The sequence below is a fragment of the Stegodyphus dumicola genome, chromosome 5, assembly GCF_044657685.1.
Source record: "Stegodyphus dumicola isolate Sdum_Otavi_A_Nest chromosome 5, ASM4465768v1".
NCBI classification, from domain to species: Eukaryota; Metazoa; Arthropoda; class Arachnida; order Araneae; family Eresidae; genus Stegodyphus; species Stegodyphus dumicola.
Window position 1 is genome coordinate 99,387,725 of NC_140772.1, and position 24,560 is coordinate 99,412,284.

Sequence of the window (24,560 nt, forward strand, 5' to 3'; positions counted from 1 at the left end):
ATTTGTAAGCATATTGGATTAAATGCTATTTAAATTCGAAGTCTTGTTTCTCTGCTAAAAAGTGAAATGGATTCTGTTTTAAGTAACCATAAAATACTTGATTGAATATTTTTTTTTCTTCTTTTCTTTCTTTTTTCCTCTAATCTTTACAGCACAAAATCGATATCATTACATAAATATCATTATCTAAGTTACGCTGTTGATTTTCCAGGGATATAACCCGTTTGAAAATTGAAGGCAGGTTCAAGACAAAAATTTTGGATGACAGGTAAACTTTTCGTTATTTATTTTTGTTTATGAATTGAAAAGTTAACACAATTTCTAAACTTTCTAAGAAGTTAGATTTTATTATTTTAAACTGTAAATATTATACTAATACTACACCAAGACAGATTGAAGAAAGGCTGTTGTAAGCGAAATGTCATAATAGTATTTCTAAGTGGCGTTTATTTTTGTACAGTGTTTATCCCTTATAAAAAGCGTGTTAACGAATATGCTAGTAAATTTTGATTACAATGAAAATATACATATGAATATTTTTAGTTTTTCTTTGCTTGGTAATAACTCGTTTTATGAGCAGATAAAAATGAAAACGAAATTTCATTATTACCCTCTTTATATTTGGCTTTAATCTGAAGAAAATGCTTTAAATAATTAGACTTTTACATAAATATATTTTAAACGAAAATTAGAGAAAGATATAAAAATGAAAATTTTCAAACATTAGTTTTAAATTTTTATACTGTATTCAACAGATACAAATAGTAACTGAAATCTCGTTAATGTTAAATTTGTTTGGTTTCTAGTATGGGAATTAAATTGTATTAATTCTATGGTTTTATAATTATGGAAAGATAATTGCTTTGAAAATAAATTACTTTTGTTCGATAATATAACTACATTCAATAAGAAAATTAATGATAATACAATAAACTCTTGCCAAACGTGGAGGTAATGTCATTGCTATGGAAAACAATGTGTTAGGTAATGCAGATGTAGAAAGTATTTTTAAATAAATCTAAATATGGTTGGAATTAGAAGGGAAAAAATCTGATGTGAACACCACATGACTTCCTTATGCGACCTATTAAATTATACATTTTTTTTACTGCATTTTATTTGAACTTATTTTCTCGACATTCATTAAGAGATATATTTCTCATTCAATTAGTTCAGTCCTCACGTAGCGGCAACGCAAAAATACATAAAACATCTTCATTAAAATTTCAAAAATACGGAGAAAAGGGAACACCAAATACAGTTAAAACAGTTAAGAAAAATTTATAATTAAAATTAGAGTTTCTACTCAAAAACAAGCACTTCGGCTAGAAGACAAGAAAGCAGATTTTCTGGTGCACAAAATTGGAAGCTTACATTTGTCCCACTCAGCAAAAAGACACTGAAGGGGCAGAAACTGACTTGATTCACTGTCCACTAAGTTTCAAATGTAAACAAATCACTGCTCCGTTTCGCTTAGCCACACTTATACAACTTTCAGATTGTTAGTAATTATATAACTAACGCATGCAGATTAATTAAAGGCATAAAAACCTTAACCGAAACATAAAAACAATATATATATAATTTATACTTATTTGCATAGGAACGAAGTGTCACTTTGCACGTAGGATATAGCTTGAAGAATTACTTTTTAATTTTATTTTCAAATTTTGCAGCTTAATGCGCAAAATTCTTGACCTCACAGGTCCTTTTTGTTTAGTTCATAAGCTTTTCTTACATTATATATATATATATATATATATTTCACAAGAATATAGTAAAGTTAAATTAATTTTAAATAATTATCTTGCGCCATTGCTGCAAGGAATGAAATTTGAATTTAACAAATATTCTCTATTCGTATAAAGCTAATATAAATTTAAAATTTAATTAAGAAATTTTAATTGAAAATATAAAAAATAAAAATAAAATTAATTATTACTGGGAACTAATTTACAATATCATTTAAATTCTAAGAGCATATGTAAATTTAGTGCACGTATCTAAAACCATGAAAAAATATATAATATTCCAAAAATGAATCTCAAAAAAATTTTTAAGGAATTTCTAAGACCAAATTAAATTGCATAAGTGAATATTTGTTGAGCAGGCAGAATACAGACTTATCAAGGGGAAGTTGCCTCCAAACCTAACTCTTCAATTACTCAATTCGTGTTTCGTCATCCATATAGGCAAGGGCAAAAGTAAAATTCAAAACCAAATGTTGTCAATTATTCAAGTAAAACCAAATGTTGTCAATTACCAAAAACGAAATTTAAACTAGTAGGAATTTTGAGATATTTAGCAAGTAAAATATTAATTAAATGTCAATTAAGAGTAGAAAACCAAAGTAATTTAGAAACTCTTGCTTATTGAAAACTTCCCCTACATGAATTTTGCATGTAAACCTAAAATAAACTATATACAACCATCAAAATATAATAATAATAATAATAACAATAATTATAATTATAATACTAGTAAATAGCAAGTTTTAATTTAACTTGTCTAGAACTACATATTTGAATTCCTGAGTGTGGACAAATATTTGCTAAACTAGGTGAAGTTGAGTAGTTTGTTTCTACTAGCTGTAAAAATAGAAAGCGCTAATACAATGTAAAGTTGAGTGTTAATCTGCTACCTGTGAGACCTATTGTAAAAACCTATGCTGTAAACTTTAATGTAAAATGCAAAATGCTTGTTTTGTGTGCAAAAATGTTGTTAACTTTGAGGCATTGTTAAAATGTGTAAAAAAGTAAAAATTGTGAACTGCTACTGTTGTGAAAATAGATGCTACAAACTACTAAAGATGTAAAAGTTTGAAAAATATTTTTGAAAAAATTCTAACAATCATTTTAACAATTTTATTCCTATTCTAACAATCATTTAAAAGTCTAACAATCATTTTAAATGAATTAATTTAATTTTAATTTGAAGTAGAAAATTTTAAATTTTAAATTAAAAAAACACAAATTGAAATAATATACGTAGAATTATTGTAAGAAATTTTTTGTACTAGACTGCATTATATAAAACTGAAGTTCTACAAGTTTAATCAAAATTTTAATAAATACTGGCCAAAGGTAAGGAAAATTAAAAAAATTAGATAAAAAACTTCATTCAATTCGGGCTACAATTGAGACTTTTGAAAAGAATTGGCTCTTCATTAGTAAAAGGAAAGAATCCAGTATTGATAAAATATAAATTTTTACAAATAATTAATTAATATTTACAAGTAATCCTTTAACTGTTCAAAATCCTCCATTACCTCCAGTTAAGGTTTAAGGTAATATTATCATACCATAAAGAGTTAAAAAATTAAAAAGAAAAGTTAAGTTGCTTAGTCTTTGACACTGATGTGACTTTCAAGAGCAATTACTCTCCACTGTGTATTTCTAAGTTGCAGTTGAAAGTGAAGAACCTTAAGAACTAGTAAGCGAATAATCGCTTGAGTTCGTGTACAGGAAACAACAAGTAAGAAGGGTTAAATATCTCTTTATTATTCCAATTAAAGTTTAACAAAACTCCGTCTTGGAGTAGTACAATACAGCCGATACTTAGGCTTGAACTTAAGAATTAAATAAATTAATCTTAACTAAAGAGATATAAGCCGAAGCTATCAAAATTCTAACCGAATTGGCCCCTTAACGTTAATAGACTGCGAAGCTATCAAGTGCCTAAAGTACGGCCGAGCGTGATAAAAGCTTACGAGAGAGTAGCCTAAAAAGGCGGACGCGAGCAGCAAGAATACGCGGTATCTCTCTCACTAAGACCGAAGAACTTCGCGGTTAAATACCGCTCTTTGTCATTATTTATGTATTCAGACGTGATTCTAAAACTACGTTCTGGCCGGAAGTGGCAAGTTGAAGTTAAGAATCGATAGGAAAAGAAGTTTAACTCAAAATTTAACTGTTAGTAAAATTAACATAATCCTTGCAACTTCACATTACTGCGCCTCAAACCACCACGTTTGAGCTTCATTGCATTCGAGATATTTTGAATCATATCCTTTTCAAAATGTTCTCCAAACATAAGGTCTGCCAGAAGTGAGAAAGTGAAGGATGTCTTTTTGCTGAACAAATATACATTTGGAATTTTATATTTTGCGCCCCTGAAACAACTGGAATCTGCATTTAACGTAGGAACTGGATATCAGTGACTTGTCAAATCGGAAATATTACCTAATAATTACCTATTAAAGCTTTTCATGTGATTGACACACTTGAAGTGCAAGACATGACGTTCTTCTCGCTTTGTTTCTCTTTCTTGATCGTTCTCGAAGTTTCACCTGCTAGCTCGTCAAATCATGTGCTCTCAGAAGTTTAATTTTCTCCTCTTATTAAAGCCCACCCACCGTAAAAACAACTTTCTAATCCGTTTCTGTATCTGTTTTAAGAAGGGAGCTTCTCGCAGCCTTGATTATGCGGTTGCATATTATCACCATTTCTGCCAAAGTTTTATTCCGAGCTTAGAATCTTGCTAGCAGACGTTTAAAATACACACTTTTAAATTATCTTGAGTCAGCTTAAGAAGTCTATTTTGTGTGAAGTCTCAGACTAATCTTAACTAATCTTAACTAAATTTGAATTCATGTTCATCTTATGTTATTTTAAATACTCGCAAATAATGAAGGTTCATCTGTAGCACGAGTTGTGCCATCTGTTCATTTAAAAGATTAGATAAAACGGTTATTTAACCTTCTTATAACTTAAAGTGATAATCTGCTTTGCATTCTAGTTAGGTCTTCTGGACATTCAGATAAGACTTAAAAGTGTAACTTCTAGACTTAAAAGTGCTCAACAGACTGAAGCATTTTCCCTCCTCTAGTCTTAGTTTTATTTTACAGTATAAGATGTAAACAATAATGAAACTCTCATAGCATGTTTTTCAATGCTCATTCTGCTAGCTAATATTAAAGGAACGTTTCTTGATTTAGAAAAAAGTATCTTCTAGCTGAGATTCTAAGAAAAATTAGCTTCTGTTGCTGATGATGTTATAGATAGTTTTGTTTAACCTTATATTAAGTTATATGATTAGATCTTTAATTATTCACAAAGTAAGTGCTGCAGTTAAAGAGACTTAATACTTTTTATTTTTCTTGCATATAGTATATTCATTTAATTTCTTTATATGGTGTTTCTTTCGGTGGTTACAGAAAATAGCCGTTTTCCGGCATAATGACACTTGGTGTGACACAAGACTCTTTCACTGATCTTTCAGGCTCACCAAATGCCAAGCGGTAAATTTACTGAACGATAGTAGACCGATGGGGGTTCAAATCCCAGTTAACGGGCTGGCTGAAAACAAGTTTTCCTGGTATTCCCCTGTGTAACATAAGATTCTCTTAGAAAGTCCTTAGGTGGATAGCCGTTGAGTGTTTTGGCACAATGTAAATAATCTCAGTTTATCTTACAAAATATAACTCTTTAACAAAAGAGCGATTGAAAAAGCAATGAGTGCAGTTCTTAATAATATAAATTTTTCTATTTTTAACAATATGTTTTAAATGATATAATTTAAAACGAACGAGCAACATTACTTTTATTCATAAATAGTTTTACTAACACCGTATATTACGCACAGAATCGCCTAGGTTTTATTTCGTTTTAGTATACTTGCAATAGCATTAACTCTTCATGCAAAATAGGATAGTAAAACAAATGAAATGAAACCAAACTGCGTTGCCTAAGCTGCATAGCATTTGGTATAGCAACATAATTAATATATGAATCGTACAGGATTTGGGGAAAGAAAACTTATAGGAAGACTGAAATAAATTTGAAGAAAGTTTAGTGTCTCATATGACTAAGTTCCATAAACTGTTTTTCTCAAAGAAATTGTTTTCTGAAGGTTCAAATTTCACTGAAAATATATTAATTTATATTCTGATTTAGAAACCTGTAAACATAATTTTTTAACATTCTGTTTACAAAAATTGTCACATAAACAAGAATAATTTCAAAACATTAAACATATAGAAATAATGGTGTGGTTTTAAAAGTTGATAACATTTTATTTTCCTTACCACACCATATCGGGGTACAACATACACGTTCAGCAGTGGCAACTGTCCAGCATCTGATACATTGAGTTGTAGGGATCTTCCCTTTTATCTAAGTGTGGAGGAACTTACTAAACTACTAAGCGAATAATCGCTTAAATCCAGAAACAGAAACGTAAAACTTAAGAAGGGTTAATTACCCCTTATTGCTCACAACAAAAATGTACAGACGGTCCCTTTCTCAGACGTACAACAAAGCCTCTACTTGGGCTTGAACTCAAAAATTAAAAAATAAGAACTTAACTAATGACTAACTAAAGAGATTAAGCGGAAGCTAACACAGTTTCTAACTAGTTGGCCTCTATTATTAAATTAGCTAGCGAAGCTATTAAGGGCACGTAATACGGCCGAGCGTAGTAACAGCTTAGAGAGACGTAGTCCAAAAGCAAACGCGCTTTCTTCAGGAAATCTAATTCTCACTCCTACCGAAGTCAGTGGAGCTTCGACTTAAATACTTTTTACTACTCATTTGCATTTAACGCGATTCTAAAAACTCATTCTGGTAAGGAATTATAAGCTGAAATTAGGAGAGATAGGGAAGTGTGACAAACTTAAAATAACTTTTGTAAACTTAGGATATACCTTACAGAGTAATCCTTCAATATGTTTACAGTAGATCACATCATACACATCCACACGATAAGCAAGTTCATTCTAAACTCATTGTATCAATTTTACTGTGATGGCCTGCAGGGTATACATTATCTGGTCACAAAGCTGCTGGATGGACGAGGCCAATGATTGCCCGTAAACTCTGTCTTTACCAAACTCTGAAAAAAAGAAATTGCATTTTGTAAGATCTGGCCGAAGTCTGGTCAAGCTACTCGGTCAATAAGTAGCGTAAGTTATGTTTATTTCGGAGAAGAAGGCATAAACAATCACCAGTGCCTTTCCTGTTATTTGAAACCCGGACCTCCCGATTGCTAGCAGCATGTGCTTTTCAATGATACTACGAAGGCAGGGTGTAAAGATGAGGGATTTCCTTATAAACATTTCTATCTACAGATCTGTGAAAGAACAGAATGGAGAATTGTACTAAATTCTTGTAAAAAAGAGGTGCAAATATTTGTAGAATGGTTCATATAGGATCCATATATGACCCTATATATTATTGTGTCTTAATTAGGGTCCATATATTTGTATAGAAGTCCATATATCTGTATGGAAGTCTATATATTTGTAGATTGTAACTGTCAAATTTTGTATTTATTTGAAATAAAAGTCAGTTTTCTCATATGTGCAAAAAACTTAACCTCTCGTCAGAATTACTTCAGGAAAGGGCAAAAGCGAATTTCTCGTGCAAAAATGCACCTGTGAGTCACACAATCAAAAGACTCACATGGTTGCATCTTTTAACACGTGCACGAAATTTATATTGCATAGTAATTAAAAGTTTGTATAAGTCAACAGGTAAAACATTCTCCGACTGTTACGGCATCTTGGTAATCGTCTCCGTATTCGCTCACTAAGTATGAAAACTCATTCTTAGTGCATGAAAAGCTTGGAAAATGCCACTGTGCACGGTGTGTTTTATATATAAAGCAAGATGTGAAATAAATTTGTTATTAATTTATGAATCTGAGCCATGTTTTTATGTATTTTCCTATGAATTTCGAAGTTCTGAAATGGAAGTATCTGAAAATATTTCTGGAGTTGAAATTAGCGTTTTTGAATATTCCATATTAAAACCTATCGAGTATTTTATTAGTATACTATGATATTTTCTCTCGCAGAATTTAGCGTGCGAAAGATTCAGCGTACGATAGGACACTTTTACCATTAAATATTCAGTATATGATAGATTGTCATTGGAAATTAGCTTAATAATCATCAGGAAAAAAAGAAATTCATTCAAAATGCGTCATCGATTTCTCTATTGATTAAACATGTTTTCATCTTTTAAAGGAATTAAGCCTTCTTCGTATTTCCGCTGATTTTATCTTACATATCTTACATATATTAGATATCTTACATAACGTTTATGATCCAGACATGGTAGGTAAATATATGGATATGTTGAAAGCAGAATACGTGATTGGCGTAACTTCAAGTAACTTCGCACACTGGAATAAGTATATAGCGTTAATATGAGTGCTTGTGAACGCGCATGAGAAAGCTGGCCGTTAGCCAAGACATTTTCGTTAGCTACTTGCGTAATTTTTTACGTTTTTCAGCTCAAACTATCTGTTACAAACGCGTGATTAAAGTGATAAGCTGATTTTGGAGAAAAGTCAATTAGAGTCTTTTATCTAATTCAATATGAAAAATAATAAAACAAAAGTTTCTAATTTCATCTAAAGAAACACGAATAAAAACGTACTGTAGGTTTTAAATGATTCATTTGTTTTGGTAAAAATGGCGTAACTATTAAAATATTTTCAGCAGATTTGTTTATTTGTGCAGTTTGCAAAGCTTCGATCTTTTTTCAAATTTATCGTGCTGATTTGAATGAAACACAGCCTTACATAATTATTACTAATTAATACGATCCGAATTAAACACAGCATTAAAGCACAGCATACATGACGATTTAATGATGTTTTACAAAGTCAAAAAAGTGCTTCCTAGTATTAAGTGCTGTAAGGATCTTAAGTTTTACTAACGTTTATTTTATTTTAAATCTTTACTATCACTTCTTATTTTCTACTTCCGGCCAGAATTATAAGCGTTAAGGTTTTTATGCAAAGTTTGTCTGGCGAACGCCAAGTATTTAAGTTGTGGCTTTTTGCCAAGCGAGAGAGAGGAAGCAGTGAGTCGAAGCAGGCCGCTTACCTTAGAAGTTACGCAGTTGCTGTTTGCCTTCCAGGCCAGAGGTTTTAATCCTCTTGATAATTTTTAAACGTATTGTAGAGTTCACAGTTCTCTGTACTACATACGCTTCCTGTTAATATAAGGCCAATCTTCCACGTTTATTATTTTAAAGTTAAATTAGAGTTTAGTTTTATTTTTATACTTTTACGTTTTGACCCCAAGTAGCGGGTCGGTGTATTCCGAAGTACGGAAGTCATTGTAAATAGAGAAAAATAAAGGGTTTTATATACCCTTCTTGTGTATCCTGTTTACTTCCCACAGTTTTGAACATAGCTTTAGTAAGCTCTCTGTTCCGGGTCAGGTCCTTGCATGTTCCCGAAGAAGGTTAGAAGGAACATTGAACCTGATAGTGGCGCCCAACGAAGAAGAATAACAATGGCCGAGTTTCAAGAAGAACCTGTGCTGCCTGCAGAAACGGCTCAGAATCCAGAAATGCCAGCTGCCGCCCTGGAAGGATTTGGTTACATCGTCCAGACCATGCGCGCTTCGATGAAACCAGAAGCAACATTTAATGGAAACTCACCGGTAACCAGTTTTTTGGAAAAATTGGATGACCACTTCATGCTCTACCCCGTGCACGAGTTTCAAAAAGTTACCTTAGCTACCAGCGCTTTGAGGGGCCAAGCGTTTAACTGGTTCAAATGTATAGGCAGAAGTCTCTTGGGTCAAGCAGGAAGTACCACCTATACTTACGAAAATTTCAAGACTGCCGTACTAAAAGCCTTCCCTGTTGTAAGGGATCGTGCGAAATTAGAAACGGAACTTTTTAGTATATATCAACAAAGAATCGAAAACCTCTCAAGCTTTATTTTAAGAAAAATTCACGTCTTCAAACTCTTGTATGGAAACCGTCCGGATCCTGAAATAATTCAAGTGATTTTGCCGAGGTTACTGCCCCAAGTGCAAGACTTTATTGAATTAAGAAATCCGACTACACTGGAAAAGTTATTTGAGCTAGCAATCCAGTTTGAAAGTAGAAGAACGGCGGACATTGAAAGAAGACGCCAATATCAACAGCGAAATCAATTTGGTGCGCCAAGACTACAGCAAACTCAAGCACACGACTACGGAAGCAAAGCGAATCAGTGGGCAAGAAAACCCGAGCATTCAAAAACAACCGGCGAACGTCGACAGTTCAATAGCAATCCAGGAAAAAAGTCTCAAGGCCAGGGGAAAAAGAAGGAAAGCACGGAAATGAAAAATAATTTAAACTAAAACGGATTTCTGCTGACGGGAGGGTGCGGAAATCCGAAGGCCACGAAAACCCCTCTTCCTACAAGTTAAATACAGTAATGGTGAAAAATTTGACTCTTCCGAAGATTGAAGTGTTAGTGAATAATCACCGCACTCCTGGATACAGGCGCGCAGTGTTCCTGTGTGGCAGAAGATTTTTTTAGGAAGTATTTTCGCAAATACCGCATATATAATTCGGATAATACGACAGTGTTAGCGGCGCAAGGAGAAAAATGTAAGTGCATAGGTAAAGTACCGTTGTATATCCGTATCAAGGACGAACAAATAAAGGTGATGTTTTTTATAGTAAAGAATCTGCAAGCACATTTAATCTTAGGAATAGATTTTCTTTCAGACGCACAAGCAACACTGGATTTTAATGAAGCGTCCCTTAAGCTGAGAATGAAACCAGTTCTTGCAGAAAAGGCTGAACCGCCGATGTTAAAACTTGACCACCTCCCTAATGACGAGCAAGGAAGAATCCGACAAGTGGTAAGTGAATTTGCTTCGTTATTTAGTGATATTCCAGGATTTACTCAGGTTACTAACCATAGTATTGACACCGGAGATGCAATGCCAGTTCGCCAAAAACCATACCGGTATGATAAGAATAAGGAAAAAATTATAGAATGGCATATTACCGATATGCTACATAAAAAGATCATAACGCCCATCTCAAGTAGTTATGCTAGCCCGGTGGTTTTATGTAAGAAAAATAATGACTATCCTTTGACGCATCCAAAAAGGTGGAGATTCGCTATTGATTACCGTAAATTAAACTCCATAACTAAATATCCGGTATATCCGTTACCGATCATTGAAGAAATTCTAAGAAACATAAAATCAACCAAATTTATGACGACTTTAGACGTAACGACTGGTTATTTTCAAATGGGGGTTAGGCCTGAGGACGTGCCTAAGACTGCTTTTATAACCAAGTCTGGCACTTCTGCATTTTTGCGTATGCCGTTTGGCCTTTCAGGGGCCCCGGCAACATTTCAGCGATGCATGGACATTGTGTTAAGACCTGTTCTTGGAAAGTCCACATTTATCTATTTAGACGATATCATTATTACTAGTGATAATCTCGACCAACATGTACAGGATTTAAGACAGGTGTTTTCTTTATTAAATGAGGCCAGTCTAAAAGTTAATGTTGAAAAGTGCAAATTTGCAGCCCCTGAATTAAAATATTTAGGTTACAAAATATCTCAAAAAGGAATCGAGACAGACGAATAAAAAATAATCGCTGTACAAAAGTATCCGACTCCAAACACGGCAAAGAAGCTCTCTTCTTTTCTAGGACTTTGTTCATATTATAGGTCCTTCATAAAAGATTTTGCGGCTATCGCTGAGCCATTGTTAAAATTAAAAAGGAAAAAGGCAAGATTCTCGTGGACGGCCGAAGCCAATAGTGCTTTCGAAAAATTAAAACAAGCATTAACGCAAGCCCCTGTGTTGAAATTTCCTGAAAAGGATGAGAATTTAGAAATTTCAGCGGATGCTTCGGATTATGCGGTGGGAGCGGTACTTTCACCAAATCAGCAGCCCGTGGCATTTTTTAGCCGAACTTTAAATCAAACACAAAGAAACTATTCCGCGACCGAGAGAGAGGCACTTGCAGTTCTGTTAGCAGTGCAAAAGTTCCGAGTCTATTTTGGAAAGGCGCCGATAACAGTGTACTCTGATCATGCGGCGGTAACTAGATTGTACTCAGGGAAAAGTTTATCCCCAAGGTTAATAAGATGGGCACTCAAGCTGCAAGAATATAATCTGGTAATCAAGCATACCCCCGGAAAGGAAAATATCGTAGCAGATGCCCTATCAAGAATTAAAATAGATGAACAAGGTAATACCGTAAAGGTGGCAATGCTCACAGCATGTACAATAAATTCCCGAGAAACGGTAATAACCGAACTGGGTAAGGATCCTGAGTTTGGAGGCATTTATGAGTATTTGAAGGATCCTGAAAATTTTAGTCACCAAGATATTGTGGCGATAAGAAATAGGGCGGCCCATTACGAACTAATAGATGGTCTATTATTCTATACAAAAACTACGAATTCCAACAACGAATTTCGACCTGTTATCCCAGCTAGTCTTAGATTAAATATCCTGCAGGAGCTCCATGACAGACTTTAGCTTCTCATGCTGGTATTCGAAAAACTATCCAACGCGTACGCGAGGCAGTCTACTTTCCTGAACTGCAAAAGTTAACAAGGGCGTATGTCCAGTCCTGCCCAACATGTCAAACAGTTAATTATATTAATTTCCGCCCGGCCGGGTTTCTAAATAGTATTAAATCCGAATTTCCAAATGAAATAATTGGCATCGATTTATTGGGCCCTTTCCGAAAAAGTCAGTTAAATAAAAGTCGCTATCTCCTTGTTATGGTTGATCATTTTAGTAAATGGACCGAAATTGTTCCCTTAAAACGAGCCTCCGCGAAATTAGTTACTGATTCTATTTTAAATAAATATATTTTAAAATACGGGGCGCCCCTAAAAGTTATATCGGATAATGGTCCTCAATTTGTAAGTAATATATTTGAAGACATGTGCCAAAAACTGGGCATACGTCATTTAAAAATGGTCCCGTATCGGCCGCAATCAAATATAGCGGAACGGGTCAATAGAAATAGAGTGAAAATTATCCGTAGTTATGTTAAAAATTTTCATAAAAGCTGGGATAACTATGTCAATGAATTTGCTTTCGCCCTTAGGACCGCAAAACATGATACAACGGGCAAAACTCCTGCTGAGTTATTTTTAGGCAGAAAGATTATAACGCCGTTAGATAAATTATTTTATGTGCAACAAAGAGCCCCAGAATTTAAAATGGGTGATATAAGAAAAACTAATTAAGGAAGCAAAGAAGAATACGGAAGTAGCACAAAGAAAACAGAAGCTCTATTATGATTTGAAACGACGGGGAGTAACTTATAAAGTAAGGGATGAAGTTTTAAAAATTAAGCATTCACTTTCTTCAGCACCAGAAGATAAGACTGCCAAATGTTTTCCACGATTTGAAGGACCATATGTTATAGAAAAAATAACTCACGCTGTAGTAGTTTTAAAAGCCAGAAATGGTGAAACCTGCTCCGCAAACATTGATCAAATCAAACCCTACTTCGATCGTAATAAAATGCAAATATTTTCAGATCTTTTTCAGGATCCGGCACGGCAGACACCGCAGGCACAAGCTCCAGAGGTGGAAAAACGACAAGTACAAGGGCAAGCCATTAAGAGGCAGGAGCAAGTGAAAAGAAAATTTCCCCGCGGAAAAATTGAAGGTAGCAAGAAAAAGAAGCCGTTCCACCGTCCAGAAAAGAGAGTTCACGAACACCCCCAGAATGAAGAAGGGAGAAGGACGACGTATGTGAAGAGAACCAGGAGAAATGACGGCAACTATAACCCGGCTCTAAAACGGAAGATCTACTCATCCGACAGGAATCTCCGCAGCAAATGCCGCCGAACTGCGGAAGGGCCATCAGCGGCGGAGGAAAAGTTACAAGGAAAATTTGAACGGCCAGCAACGAGGTACAAGCAGGAACACGAAAGAAGGTTCCCGGTTCCGCCAAGACCAGCTGCCTTCAAACGGCCAAGACCACAAGCAGAGGAGAAAAAGGAGGTATTCAAGGGTGACCGAACTGGTGAAAAAAGGAAGCTTCCAGAGGAAGGCACTGAAGGGCGAGCCCGTACAAGAAGGAGGATAAATCAAACAACTGTCTGCAATACCTTTAAGGACTGGGCCCAGAAAAGGATGTCCGAATATCACAAAGATAAGTAAAATTTTATGTTACTTTGCAAACTTAAGTTAATCTTTCATTCTTACTGCAAGTGGCAGATTTCAAGAAGTTTTACCTCATGCGAGGTCTACCTTTATCGCCAAAAGGGCGAGAAATGAGTTGTTACCGAGTTTGGTATTATGTTTTTCAATTACTCGCGCGTAAAACTAAAGTTGATGTATAATAGGAATGTGTAAATACTTGAATATTGTAAAAGTTATTGTATAAATTTTATTTAAAACATTCTAGCAAGAAAGAAGTTTTAGTCTGAAAGACTTTTTGAAATGTAGTATTTCAATGTAGAAAGAATTGGCACTTGCTTTGAAAAGAATAGAAGTTAACAATGTACTACTAATGTATGTTTTCAAATGTGCAAAATTAACGGCATGTTGATATGTTCTTATATACAATATGAACTGTTATTTTAAATGTTAAGAAATACCGTGATATGGTAAAAGTGAATGTTAATTTTTTTTTTATTCGTGTGACTGTAAAAAGACTAAAGCATGGCGTATATGTGTTAAAGGTTGAATGATGTACTTAGGCTCTCTGACGCTACACTTTAGAGTTAGCCACTTTTAGAATAGTACCTCAGGGCTTAGAGTTGAAATTAGGGTGTGTTAAGAGGTCTTGTTATGTTGAATTTTAACACGTTAGTGTTTTGATTGTAGGAGGAAGTGTGGAACACGTAGACTGAAACACATTCGTGTTTGGTGTTTTTTACAACACATGTCAGAGAGCACGGGGAGAGATAATTAAAATAGTCATGAATGAAATAAGAATGTTAAGAGAAGTATAATTATACATGTTACTTGCCATTTTCATTGTGTAACATTTCATTAAACTAGTTTTCCTTCCAGATCTCTGGAAGGAACCAGATTTGAATAAGAGCTCCTGTTTAGATGCAGTACAGATGAAAAAATTGTGTATCCTGGGAGCTGCTATTGTAAAAACAAATTTCTTTCTTTTAAATTTCTAGTTTCTAGCGAAGTATATTTGTAAAAGATTGGCCTCGCGTTAGATTCTAGAGCTAAAAGTTTTGAACAAAGTCGTTTTAGACCTCAGTTTCAAACTAATTAACTCTGGCGGGAAGTATGTAAGTATCTTAAGTTTTACTAACGTTTATTTTATTTTAAATCTTTACTATCACTTCTTATTTTCTACTTCCGGCCAGAATTATAAGCGTTAAGGTTTTTATGCAAAGTTTGTCTGGCGAACGCCAAGTATTTAAGTTGTGGCTTTTTGCCAAGCGAGAGAGAGGAAGCAGTGAGTCGAAGCAGGCCGCTTACCTTAGAAGTTACGCAGTTGCTGTTTGTCTTCCAGGCCAGATGTTTTAATCCTCTTGATAATTTTTAAACGTATTGTGTTCACAGTTCTCTGTACTACATACGCTTCCTGTTAATATAAGGCCAATCTTCCACGTTTATTATTTTAAAGTTAAATTAGAGTTTAGTTTTATTTTTATACTTTTACGTTTTGACCCCAAGTAGCGGGTCGGTGTATTCCGAAGTACGGAATTCATTGTAAATAGAGAAAAATAAAGGGTTTTATATACCCTTCTTGTGTATCCTGTTTACTTCCCACAGTTTTGAACATAGCTTTAGTAAGCTCTCTGTTCCGGGTCAGGTCCTTGCATGTTCCCGAAGAAGGTTAGAAGGAACATTGAACCTGATAGTGCTACTGATTCGTAGAGACCTTATTAATAATTATGACAGATGGAGAGGAATGAACTGACATTTTATTGAAGTAATTAAAAGATCAGGCAGGTAAATAAACAGCTATAACTAGCTCAAGGGAAGGAATAAAAAAATAGGCAAATTCTACAAATACGGGTAGAATATCGCATATCATCAAAATCTCTCACAGAGCGAAGTTTAAAGCAGGAGTTCTCAACATTGAGGTAGAATTCCTAGTTTTCTTTCTTACCTCCATGGTTGTCAACCAGGGGGAAACTATGAAACTCTAAAATTCCCCTTTAGGGGAGAATTTTATAGTTTCAGGGAGATAATGCATCAGCTTGATTTCACCTGCTTCCTGCTGTGCCGTTAAAAATTTAACTAAATCTAAATAAATGTACATGTATTTTTCGAGTTTTGGAAGGGAAGGAGGGATGATTAGTAGTGGTGAAAGGGCAAAAAAGATGGAAAATCATTGGTCTAAAGCAAGAAACGCAGAATAACAGCTCAGTAACAATCTCATGACTCTAAACTTAATTATTGAACTTAATTATTGAAACTTAATTATTGAAACTTAATTATTGAAATTACTGACTGAAATAAAGACTTCATGAGAAGAGAATGTCGCTGAAAGTAAAGAAGGCATTGCCTCTCCGGCTACAGAAGAAATATGTGAGAGGCTTGGTATGGCAACAGTGTTCAAGCTCATTTTTCTGCAACCATTACGCTCTAACGTCTAGATTCTCAACGTGGGCGATAACGCTCCCTAGCGGGCGTTTGAAACTTTCAAGTGGGCAGTAGAAAACCCACAGAAAATTAGGGGGCGTTGACATGTTACGAAGACGCACGGACAGATTAAAAAAATATTGTCTAAAAAAAACGCTTATCATGTACTAACGAAAGTAAACTTTAATACTGGGGTTCTATTTCAACTTTCCTATCACCTATACATTGTATAAAAAAATAGATGTTATTTAGTCTAGGGCGGTAGACAAAGTGAACTAAAGGTTAATTTTTTTCTTCTTTTTTTAACCCGGAATTGTTTGATAATATTTTCGTAGTTAGTGGAGGTTGTAGCAAAAAAAGGGTAGAAACAATTACTTTTTTTGCAACAATAAAGAGCTAGACTTAGTTGTAACGTTGTGTTTGATGGGTTCTTTTATACTCAGCAATAGAGAGAATTAATAGATTATAGCATGATTTTGTTACTGTATGTGGAATACACACTAATATTTTTACAAATGTATTATTGCAGTTTAAGCAAATATACCTCGCAAGAGGAGGTACTAACCATAACCTAACTTTATTTATAAAGCTGATTAAGTAAACAGGAAAAGTTGTTTTATAGCTACTGATAGACAAATCATAAAATATAAAATAGCTTTATAAAATTTATAGCTTTATTAATGATTTATATAAAATTCTGCCTTTTAGAAAACAAACCAAAAGATTTTGTTTAAATGTTTACTTTTTTAAAGTTGTTTATAAATATTTGAGGGGGTAGGAAAACTGAACTAGCTCCAATATTGGCTAATTTTTGTTATTGTACGTATTTTAATCACTTTTATCACATGTGCAAAAATTCACATATTTCTGTAGTTCGAGAAGTGAATGAAAATTGAAGTTAAAGATTCCATTGCATTCAGATATATACAGACTTGGATGATATAAAAATTTTTAATTTTAGATTTGAATTAAATTTTTCAAATCATCCAATTTCACGTGAAATATCTTATTTATAAATACAGGTAAAGTTAACAAAAAGCCTCTTAATAAAAAAATAGCAAAAAATATGCATGTAACACTTCAGTTATAACAAGTTTTGTTAAATAACGTGATTTTTGCAATCCTTCAGAAACTGGCAGTATTATCTGTCAGTTTCTAAACCGTTAGCAGTCAGCAGCTAAACCGTGCTCTGCTCCCGCCACCCTTGCCCCGGCGCTTTTTTCGGCGCCGAGTGTTGTAAACGAGTCACTGCATGTTTATCTTATGCCAGTCGATGCGTGTTATATGTGTTCAACCTATATAAAGATAATAATTGTTCATTTTATTTTCATTAGCATTATCGCGCGCAATTGATGACAGGGTTTTAAAAGTTGATCGTTTCACCGTTGAGAGATACCTCTCTAGTATTGCAACGTCACCGAGTTTCCCCGAGATGGGAGAAGAAACAGACAGGTTGTCTTTTTGATTTTTAATGAAAACTTAACAAATTAGTTCTTGGTTATACAAAAGATGAATTATGTTAAAATTAGTATTAAAGCATTGAATAAAACCTAAGCAGACCATTCGCTTCCGCGGACGCAATCTCTGCGCCCTATTCACCACACATCCAGCGCATCTTTTAGCGTTCTCAAAGTCTTTCTTTTGTGTCACCCTGAGCAGATCTCCCGCAGAGTGCTTGACACCGGTTTTTTTCATGAGAAAAGGAAATAATTAATTGGAAATTTGCGCTTTTGTCACGTATTTTTGGGTAATGGAAATAGTTAATTGATAACAAACGTCTTTTGGCATGTATTTTTTACCAGCTTCTAATAGCTAAATCTCAACACGCTCTGAATACCACGTTTTTTGTCACAGCTGAAACATGAAACAGTATATATATTTTACAATAAATAACCCTTAACATTGATATGTCTAACATTCACTAATACTACATACGTATCTCTAAAGTGAAAACAATGTAGGAAGAAAAAAGGAAGAGACGGAAGTATAGTGTGGATTATATTAAAAAGGGATTTATCAAAAATCCCACGAATCCATCATCGCAAATGTGCCTTATTTGCCCAAAAATATTTTCAAATGAAGCAATGAAGGCTCTAGGCTTCAAGATCATTTTAATAAAATGCACCCGAATAAGAAAGACATAGATGTGATCCATTTAAAGATATGAAAAAGAAGTATGAAATCCAGCCAACCATATCAAAACGTTTTTCATCAGTTTCTAAGCAAGACGATGACGGTCTTCGAGCTTCGTACAATATCTCATTGTTGACTGCTAAAACAGGCAAACCACATACTATTGGGAAAAATTTAATTTTACCAGCAGTGAAAGAAGTAATAACCACTGTGCTTCATAAACCAGCTACAGTTGACAGTTGAGAGCAGAGTCTGAACACCCGTGCTACTTACTTAGACTATTCGGGTCTAGTCCAGGCTCCGCAACTATCCGATGCAACACCTCATGGGGCCCATAAAAGCATACATTGATCCTGTATCATAATACATGCTTACATAGTTTATACATACACATGCTTACATAGTTTATACATACACATGCTTACATAGTTACATAGTTCGTAATATATGCTTACATAGTTACATGGTTCATAATATATGCTTACATAGTTACATAGTTCATAATATATGCTTACATAGTTACATAGCTCATATTACATGCTTATATACAAGTAGTTCATAATACATAGATCTTTCATAATACATGCTTACATAGTTTATACATACACATGCTTACATAGTTCATACTTGCTTACATAGTTCATAATACATTGAGCCTGTTACATAATACATTCTTACACAGTTCATAATAACTTTCATTGGCCCTAATTCATACATGTTTCATAATATATACAGTATTTAGGCTATGCTTATTTGTGGGGGTGACTCAAGACGATCGAGCAAAACTTTATGGTAGTATTCATAGGCCTTCCTGCCAAAGAATCTCTAAGGAGAGAGATCTCTCTCTCCTAAGAGATATGAGAGTATATGAGATATACTCTCATATCTGAGTATCTGAGTATCTCATATCTGATATGAGAGTATATGAGATATGAGAATCTCCTTAATGATATGAGATTCTTTTCTCCTGCTTTGTTCGGTAGCATATCATTCCCATTGCCACAGGTGCTGAGCTGCTGTCCTTGTTACGGTTTTAAGGTGAGACCACGGGAGTTTGGTAATAACGCTTTGAGCACTGATATTGTGAGCTGCTGCTTTTACTAGCCTGTAGGCTTCCTCATTATCTTGAATGCCGGCATGCGTCTTTATCCAATATATGAGGGTATTCATTGTCGGCGAACGCTCCTTCAGCCCATCCTGAATCTCCGCTATGATAGGAGAAGAATGTATGGGATTTTATAAGGCATATATGACCGACAGGCTGTCTGTAAGAATATTGAGAGTGGAACCTACCAGGGGCTTGTTAACTCGATAGCTTTGCGAATAGCAATTGCTTCAGCCTGGAAAACTGAATTATTTTGTCCCATATGCTACCAGCTAGATACAGCTACAGATGTCCCATAAACCAGCTACAGATGTTATCCGAAAAACTCCTTTGAGCAATAGTTCTATGCAAAGAGGAGTTGATGAGATGGCTGAAAACACTGAAGAATCATTGTGCAATCATGTGCAGCTGAATGAGTCCACTTTATCAACCAATGAAGCATTGTTATTGTCATACGTGAGGTTTATCAAATATGTCAAGAACTATTGTTTGCTACCAATTTAGAAACGGATAGAAAAGGAGAAACCATATTCAATACACTCGAAAAGTTTTGTGATGAAAAAGAAATTCCTTTTAATAATATTTTGTCAGTTGCTACGGATGGCGCACCGGCTATGACAGGGCGTCACAAAGGCTTCATAACGTCCTTAAAAGATAAAGTTACTGACGTTCTTGCTGTCCATTGCGTAATTAATCGCCAGCATTTGGTTGCGAAAAGTCTGAGTGAACGCCTCCATACATCACTGCAATATGTTATCAAAACAGTTAATAAAATTAAAAGTAACACGTTGAATGACTGATTATTTAGTCAGATTTGCATTGCCAATGATGAAGATTTCAACCGATTGCTGCTTTACACAGAGGTGCGCTGGCTGTCAAAAGGTACTTGTTTGACTCGATTTCACAATCTATTTGGGTCTGTGATAGAGTCCCTAGGAAACAAAGACACCGAATTGCGCGACAACTTCATCTTATCAAAGAACAATATTGCGTACTTGATAGACTTGTACAAATTGTTTAATGATGTCAGTCTCCAACTTTAAGGCGACGACTGAAACTTGAATAAGACAAAAAAACAGCGTTGCTGTTTCGTGTCAAAACTGCTATTATACAAAAGAAATATTGGCAGACGCGAATTCAATAACTTAACAAATTTATTAACAGTATCATTCAAGCACGACGATTTGCTTGTTTACCGTCAATACTTGGAAAACTTCCACAGCGATTTCAAGGAACGATTCCAGGACATTCTAAACATGATCATACCAGACTGGGGTTTGGGTCCTTTCTGTCAACATAGCAGGATCATCCTAGTTAGAAGAACTAATATAACTGGCGACAAATGAAGAATTAAAAATTAAATTCAAGAATGGCTACCAAGAATTTGAGCTGCAGAAGCCGATTTTGCAACTGTATCCAGGATTATGGTTGATTGTTCAACGATATCTGATAGCATTCCTATCTTTCTATTTAGCCGAACGTGGATTTGATGCTGTAACAAAGTTGATAACTAAAAGGAGAAATATGCTCCATGTTACTTACGTTTCTTCTTAAGTAAAATAGAGGCTGATATTAACGAACTCCTTAAAATACATCACATTTAACCTTCTCATTAGATAAGTAATAAATTCAATGTCTTTTGAATGTTAATAAAAGTACTTTTTAATATAATTAAGTATGCGTTTTAATTGTTCTCACTGAAACATCTTCTTTAAACTTAGAATAAGAATAGGATCATATCCTGTCTTACGACTATAGTATACACTGTTACACGTTTAAATATAATCGTGGCAAGAGCTGTTTCAGATTCGCAAGTTAAAAAAAATTGCGGGGCTTTAGAAAAAAAAATATTTCCACTGTGGGCGGTGGGCAAAATAAAGTTGAGAACCTATGCTCCAACGTATCCTTCTGCGAATTAATATTACGGCTAAGTCGTTTTCCCATTATCAAGCTGTTTCCATATGAAGAGAAAATCTTCATGGAATGTGTACAAAATATGATTGGTTTCGTAGCGAATCGTGCTATTTCATCTGCAAAATTTTTAATCTAGCATAAAAATTACCTACGAACCTTGAGCATGCAACAGAATATTTGAACTTGATATATTAAAGATGATCATAACAAGAAAAAGAATTGGAGGTTTTAAATGCCCTACAACTTCAGATAAATTTAAATAACATTTTTTAATATAAAACATAATGAGCACAAGTGTTAAATTACATTAATATATTTTTTAAATGTTAGATTGCAAATATAAAACGTAAGAAGAGAACGACTTAAAAATGGCTGTATTAAAAAAAAGTATCATTTTATTTTGGGACCAATAGAGTATTTTCTTTTCCCTAAATAATGCATAAATAAAAAGGATTCGATTATTTTATGACTTACTGTGACATAAGTGATATTGTAGCATCTCCTTTGTCTTATTCATTTAAACTGGTAAAAGTTAGATAAATTTTTATACTTCATACCTAGAGAGAAAAATCTAAATATATAATGAAATCTATTATATCAAGGACTTAAAAAATATTACGAATAACTGTTTCACTTAGCGCTTTCATCGACCTGATTTTTTTTTATTGCTCTAACATGCCGTTCGGGATGCCGCAGTATGACGCGCCCTGTTTTTCACTCTTTCAAGAAGCAACTGTTTGAATTTCAAGAAGCACGCCGGTACAAAAGCACTCAACCGGGGCGAACTGTTCTTTCCACCTTTTTAGCTGAAACCAGGTAGTCCTTTAATAGGTGAGTGTTACTGTGTAAAGAGCCTGGTTTGAGCAGCTTCATCTCAAGATGGGTGAGCTACATTTAATTAGATTGCATGGAAGTTATTCTTTGCAGTTTGGAACCCCATAAATTATCTGTTTATTTCCCTAGAATAGAATAGAATAGTTGTGTTGGGTGGCGGTATAGTGTTCTGCTGGGAATTTTAAATTCCTAATATTAGGGTCCATACTGATCATCTCAGATTGTTTAATTTTTCTAGAAAATATATTTATTTTATAGTATGCAGTTAACTTTTAACTGTAAACAACTGCTAGTGAATAACTACATGTGAAGATTTATAAAGACATTTGAAAACCTTGTATATTGATATTCTGTAACTTAACTTGTATATTGAGCTACTTTATTTTCTTAATTTATTTAGGTTGCCTTCAAAATATTTAAAACAAACTTATTTTGAACTTAAGTGCACTAACGTGCTGATATAATTTATAAAATTTTCTTATTTATGCCTCAAAAGTTATTTTAATGCTAATTTATTATTTAATTTTAAAAATCCTGAATTTGTTGGTTGAAGGTCTAATTGTATGTCGAGTACTTCTTCTATTCTAGTATCAAGTGGCTTCTATTTTAAGCTATATTAAAAAGTTTTAGAAGTTTTCTAAGTAACCAGATTATCATTAACAATCTAAATAGTTTTATAGAAAAGTCATACACGTAGTGATGTCTCTCTGAAATAAATCCAACCTCCTGTAAGTACATTGTACAGATATCTTAAATATCTCTAAAAAATGTGAGTTCTTACAGCAGTAAACGGTATTCTCAAAAGTGTTTCAATAACATCGGATATCAAAATTGTGTGAAATGTGAGTTAATTATATAGATATCCTTTTATTTTTATAACTGAAATATTTACTTTGTTGATTTAGAAATGTTTAAATATTTCTGATAAGGTAAAGCTAACTTGCATGCTTTTGTGTTACGTGCCAATATTAGTCAAGCTTGTAAAAATATTAAGACTAGGCTAATTATACTTGTAGTATCAGATATTCATATATAGGAAATTATGCTATATGGAAATTATTAAAAATACGAATACCTTGAACTTTAACAGTAACTTGTTTATTTGAAAGTATTTAACTTGTATTTTTCATTCTAAATTTTTGCGAAGCTAACTTCCTCGTACAATATGTAGATGCTGAAGGTCAAAGGCGAAAGATCTGACTTTCCTCAAAATATTCCTCGATTCTAAATAACTTTTTCTAAAACCACTCATCGTGCTGAGTTACATAAAGGTTGACTTCTGCATACTTTAATAAATTTGTGTTGACATAAATATACGCACCAGAGGCCGAGCGGTAAAGTTGCTGAACACTGATAATTCTGATCTGAATTCGATTCCAGGCGAACCGGCTCGTTGCATTGGCGTTTTCGTGGTTTTTTCCATGTGCAACGTGCATACGAGCCAATTTCTCCCAGAAAGTCCTCCACGGAGACATTCCTTCCATTAGGCATAGTCCTACTGTGCTTTGCGATAATCCGCAGACCAAAAATCCTAATTATAGCTAAATGAAACGCAGACAAGTGTTTTAACAAGTGTCTTGATAATTGAATTACGGCTACCTTATCCTTATCATTGTATTATTTTTTAAATATGTTTAATTCCAATGCTAATACTTTCACCGCTCTGTTCAAAGACAGAGGAGAGCTGCGTTTGAATATCTCTTTATACTAATAAACTTTAATACTTCTAAAATGTTAACAAAAGCTTGCACTAATAAGAATACACAAGACTGTACAAGTTCTGCTGCTTGTAGCAAACAAAATTAGTTTTCAGTTTCGAATCTTGCTTACATAGTTTCTTACTTTAGTAAGTTGGTTTCCAGCTCTTAAATTGCCTATAGCTCAGCCAGTTTTAAATTTACATTAATATCCTGACTGAACACATTACATCATATTTAACTATTGATATTCCTTCACAAAAGAAAAAAGAATGCATGCACGCAGAATAAAGTTGATTTCGTGTTTATGCTTAGAACTATGAACTCACCCGTAACGGCCTCGGTTCATCATTTCCTGGACTTAGCGGTGACTGTAGGATAATTTGCTTTAGCTGCTCATTTTCGAGCAATTAGGATTTGAACATTAAATATTCTTTGTTTTTCAATGAAAACCTGTTCTTGTTTTGGCTATTTCATTCAAGTTCGCGGAATATTTCCACGCGCAGTTAAATCCTCGTAGTTCTCGATTTTTTACTAAGTTACCATTGCTTTCGCTTGTTCACTAGATTTTCACTTCTTTAAA

The 24,560-nt window shown here is 34.1% G+C and overlaps 1 protein-coding gene across 3 annotated transcripts in view; it reads left to right on the forward strand.

The window, feature by feature from the left end:
* LOC118188647 (ATP-binding cassette sub-family G member 1-like) overlaps positions 1-24,560 on the forward strand; it is a 60,703-nt gene that overhangs the window by 14,447 nt on the left and 21,696 nt on the right. The window contains exon 2 of one of the 3 annotated variants that reach the window (XM_035359139.2): positions 212-268. In XM_035359139.2, coding sequence (XP_035215030.1) covers positions 262-268 — 7 coding nt within the window. In that variant the 5' untranslated portion in view covers positions 212-261. Of the gene's footprint in view, positions 1-211; positions 269-22,168; positions 22,330-24,560 lie in introns of those variants that run through there. The other 2 variants (XM_035359141.2, XM_035359140.2) reach the window with 2 other exon arrangements.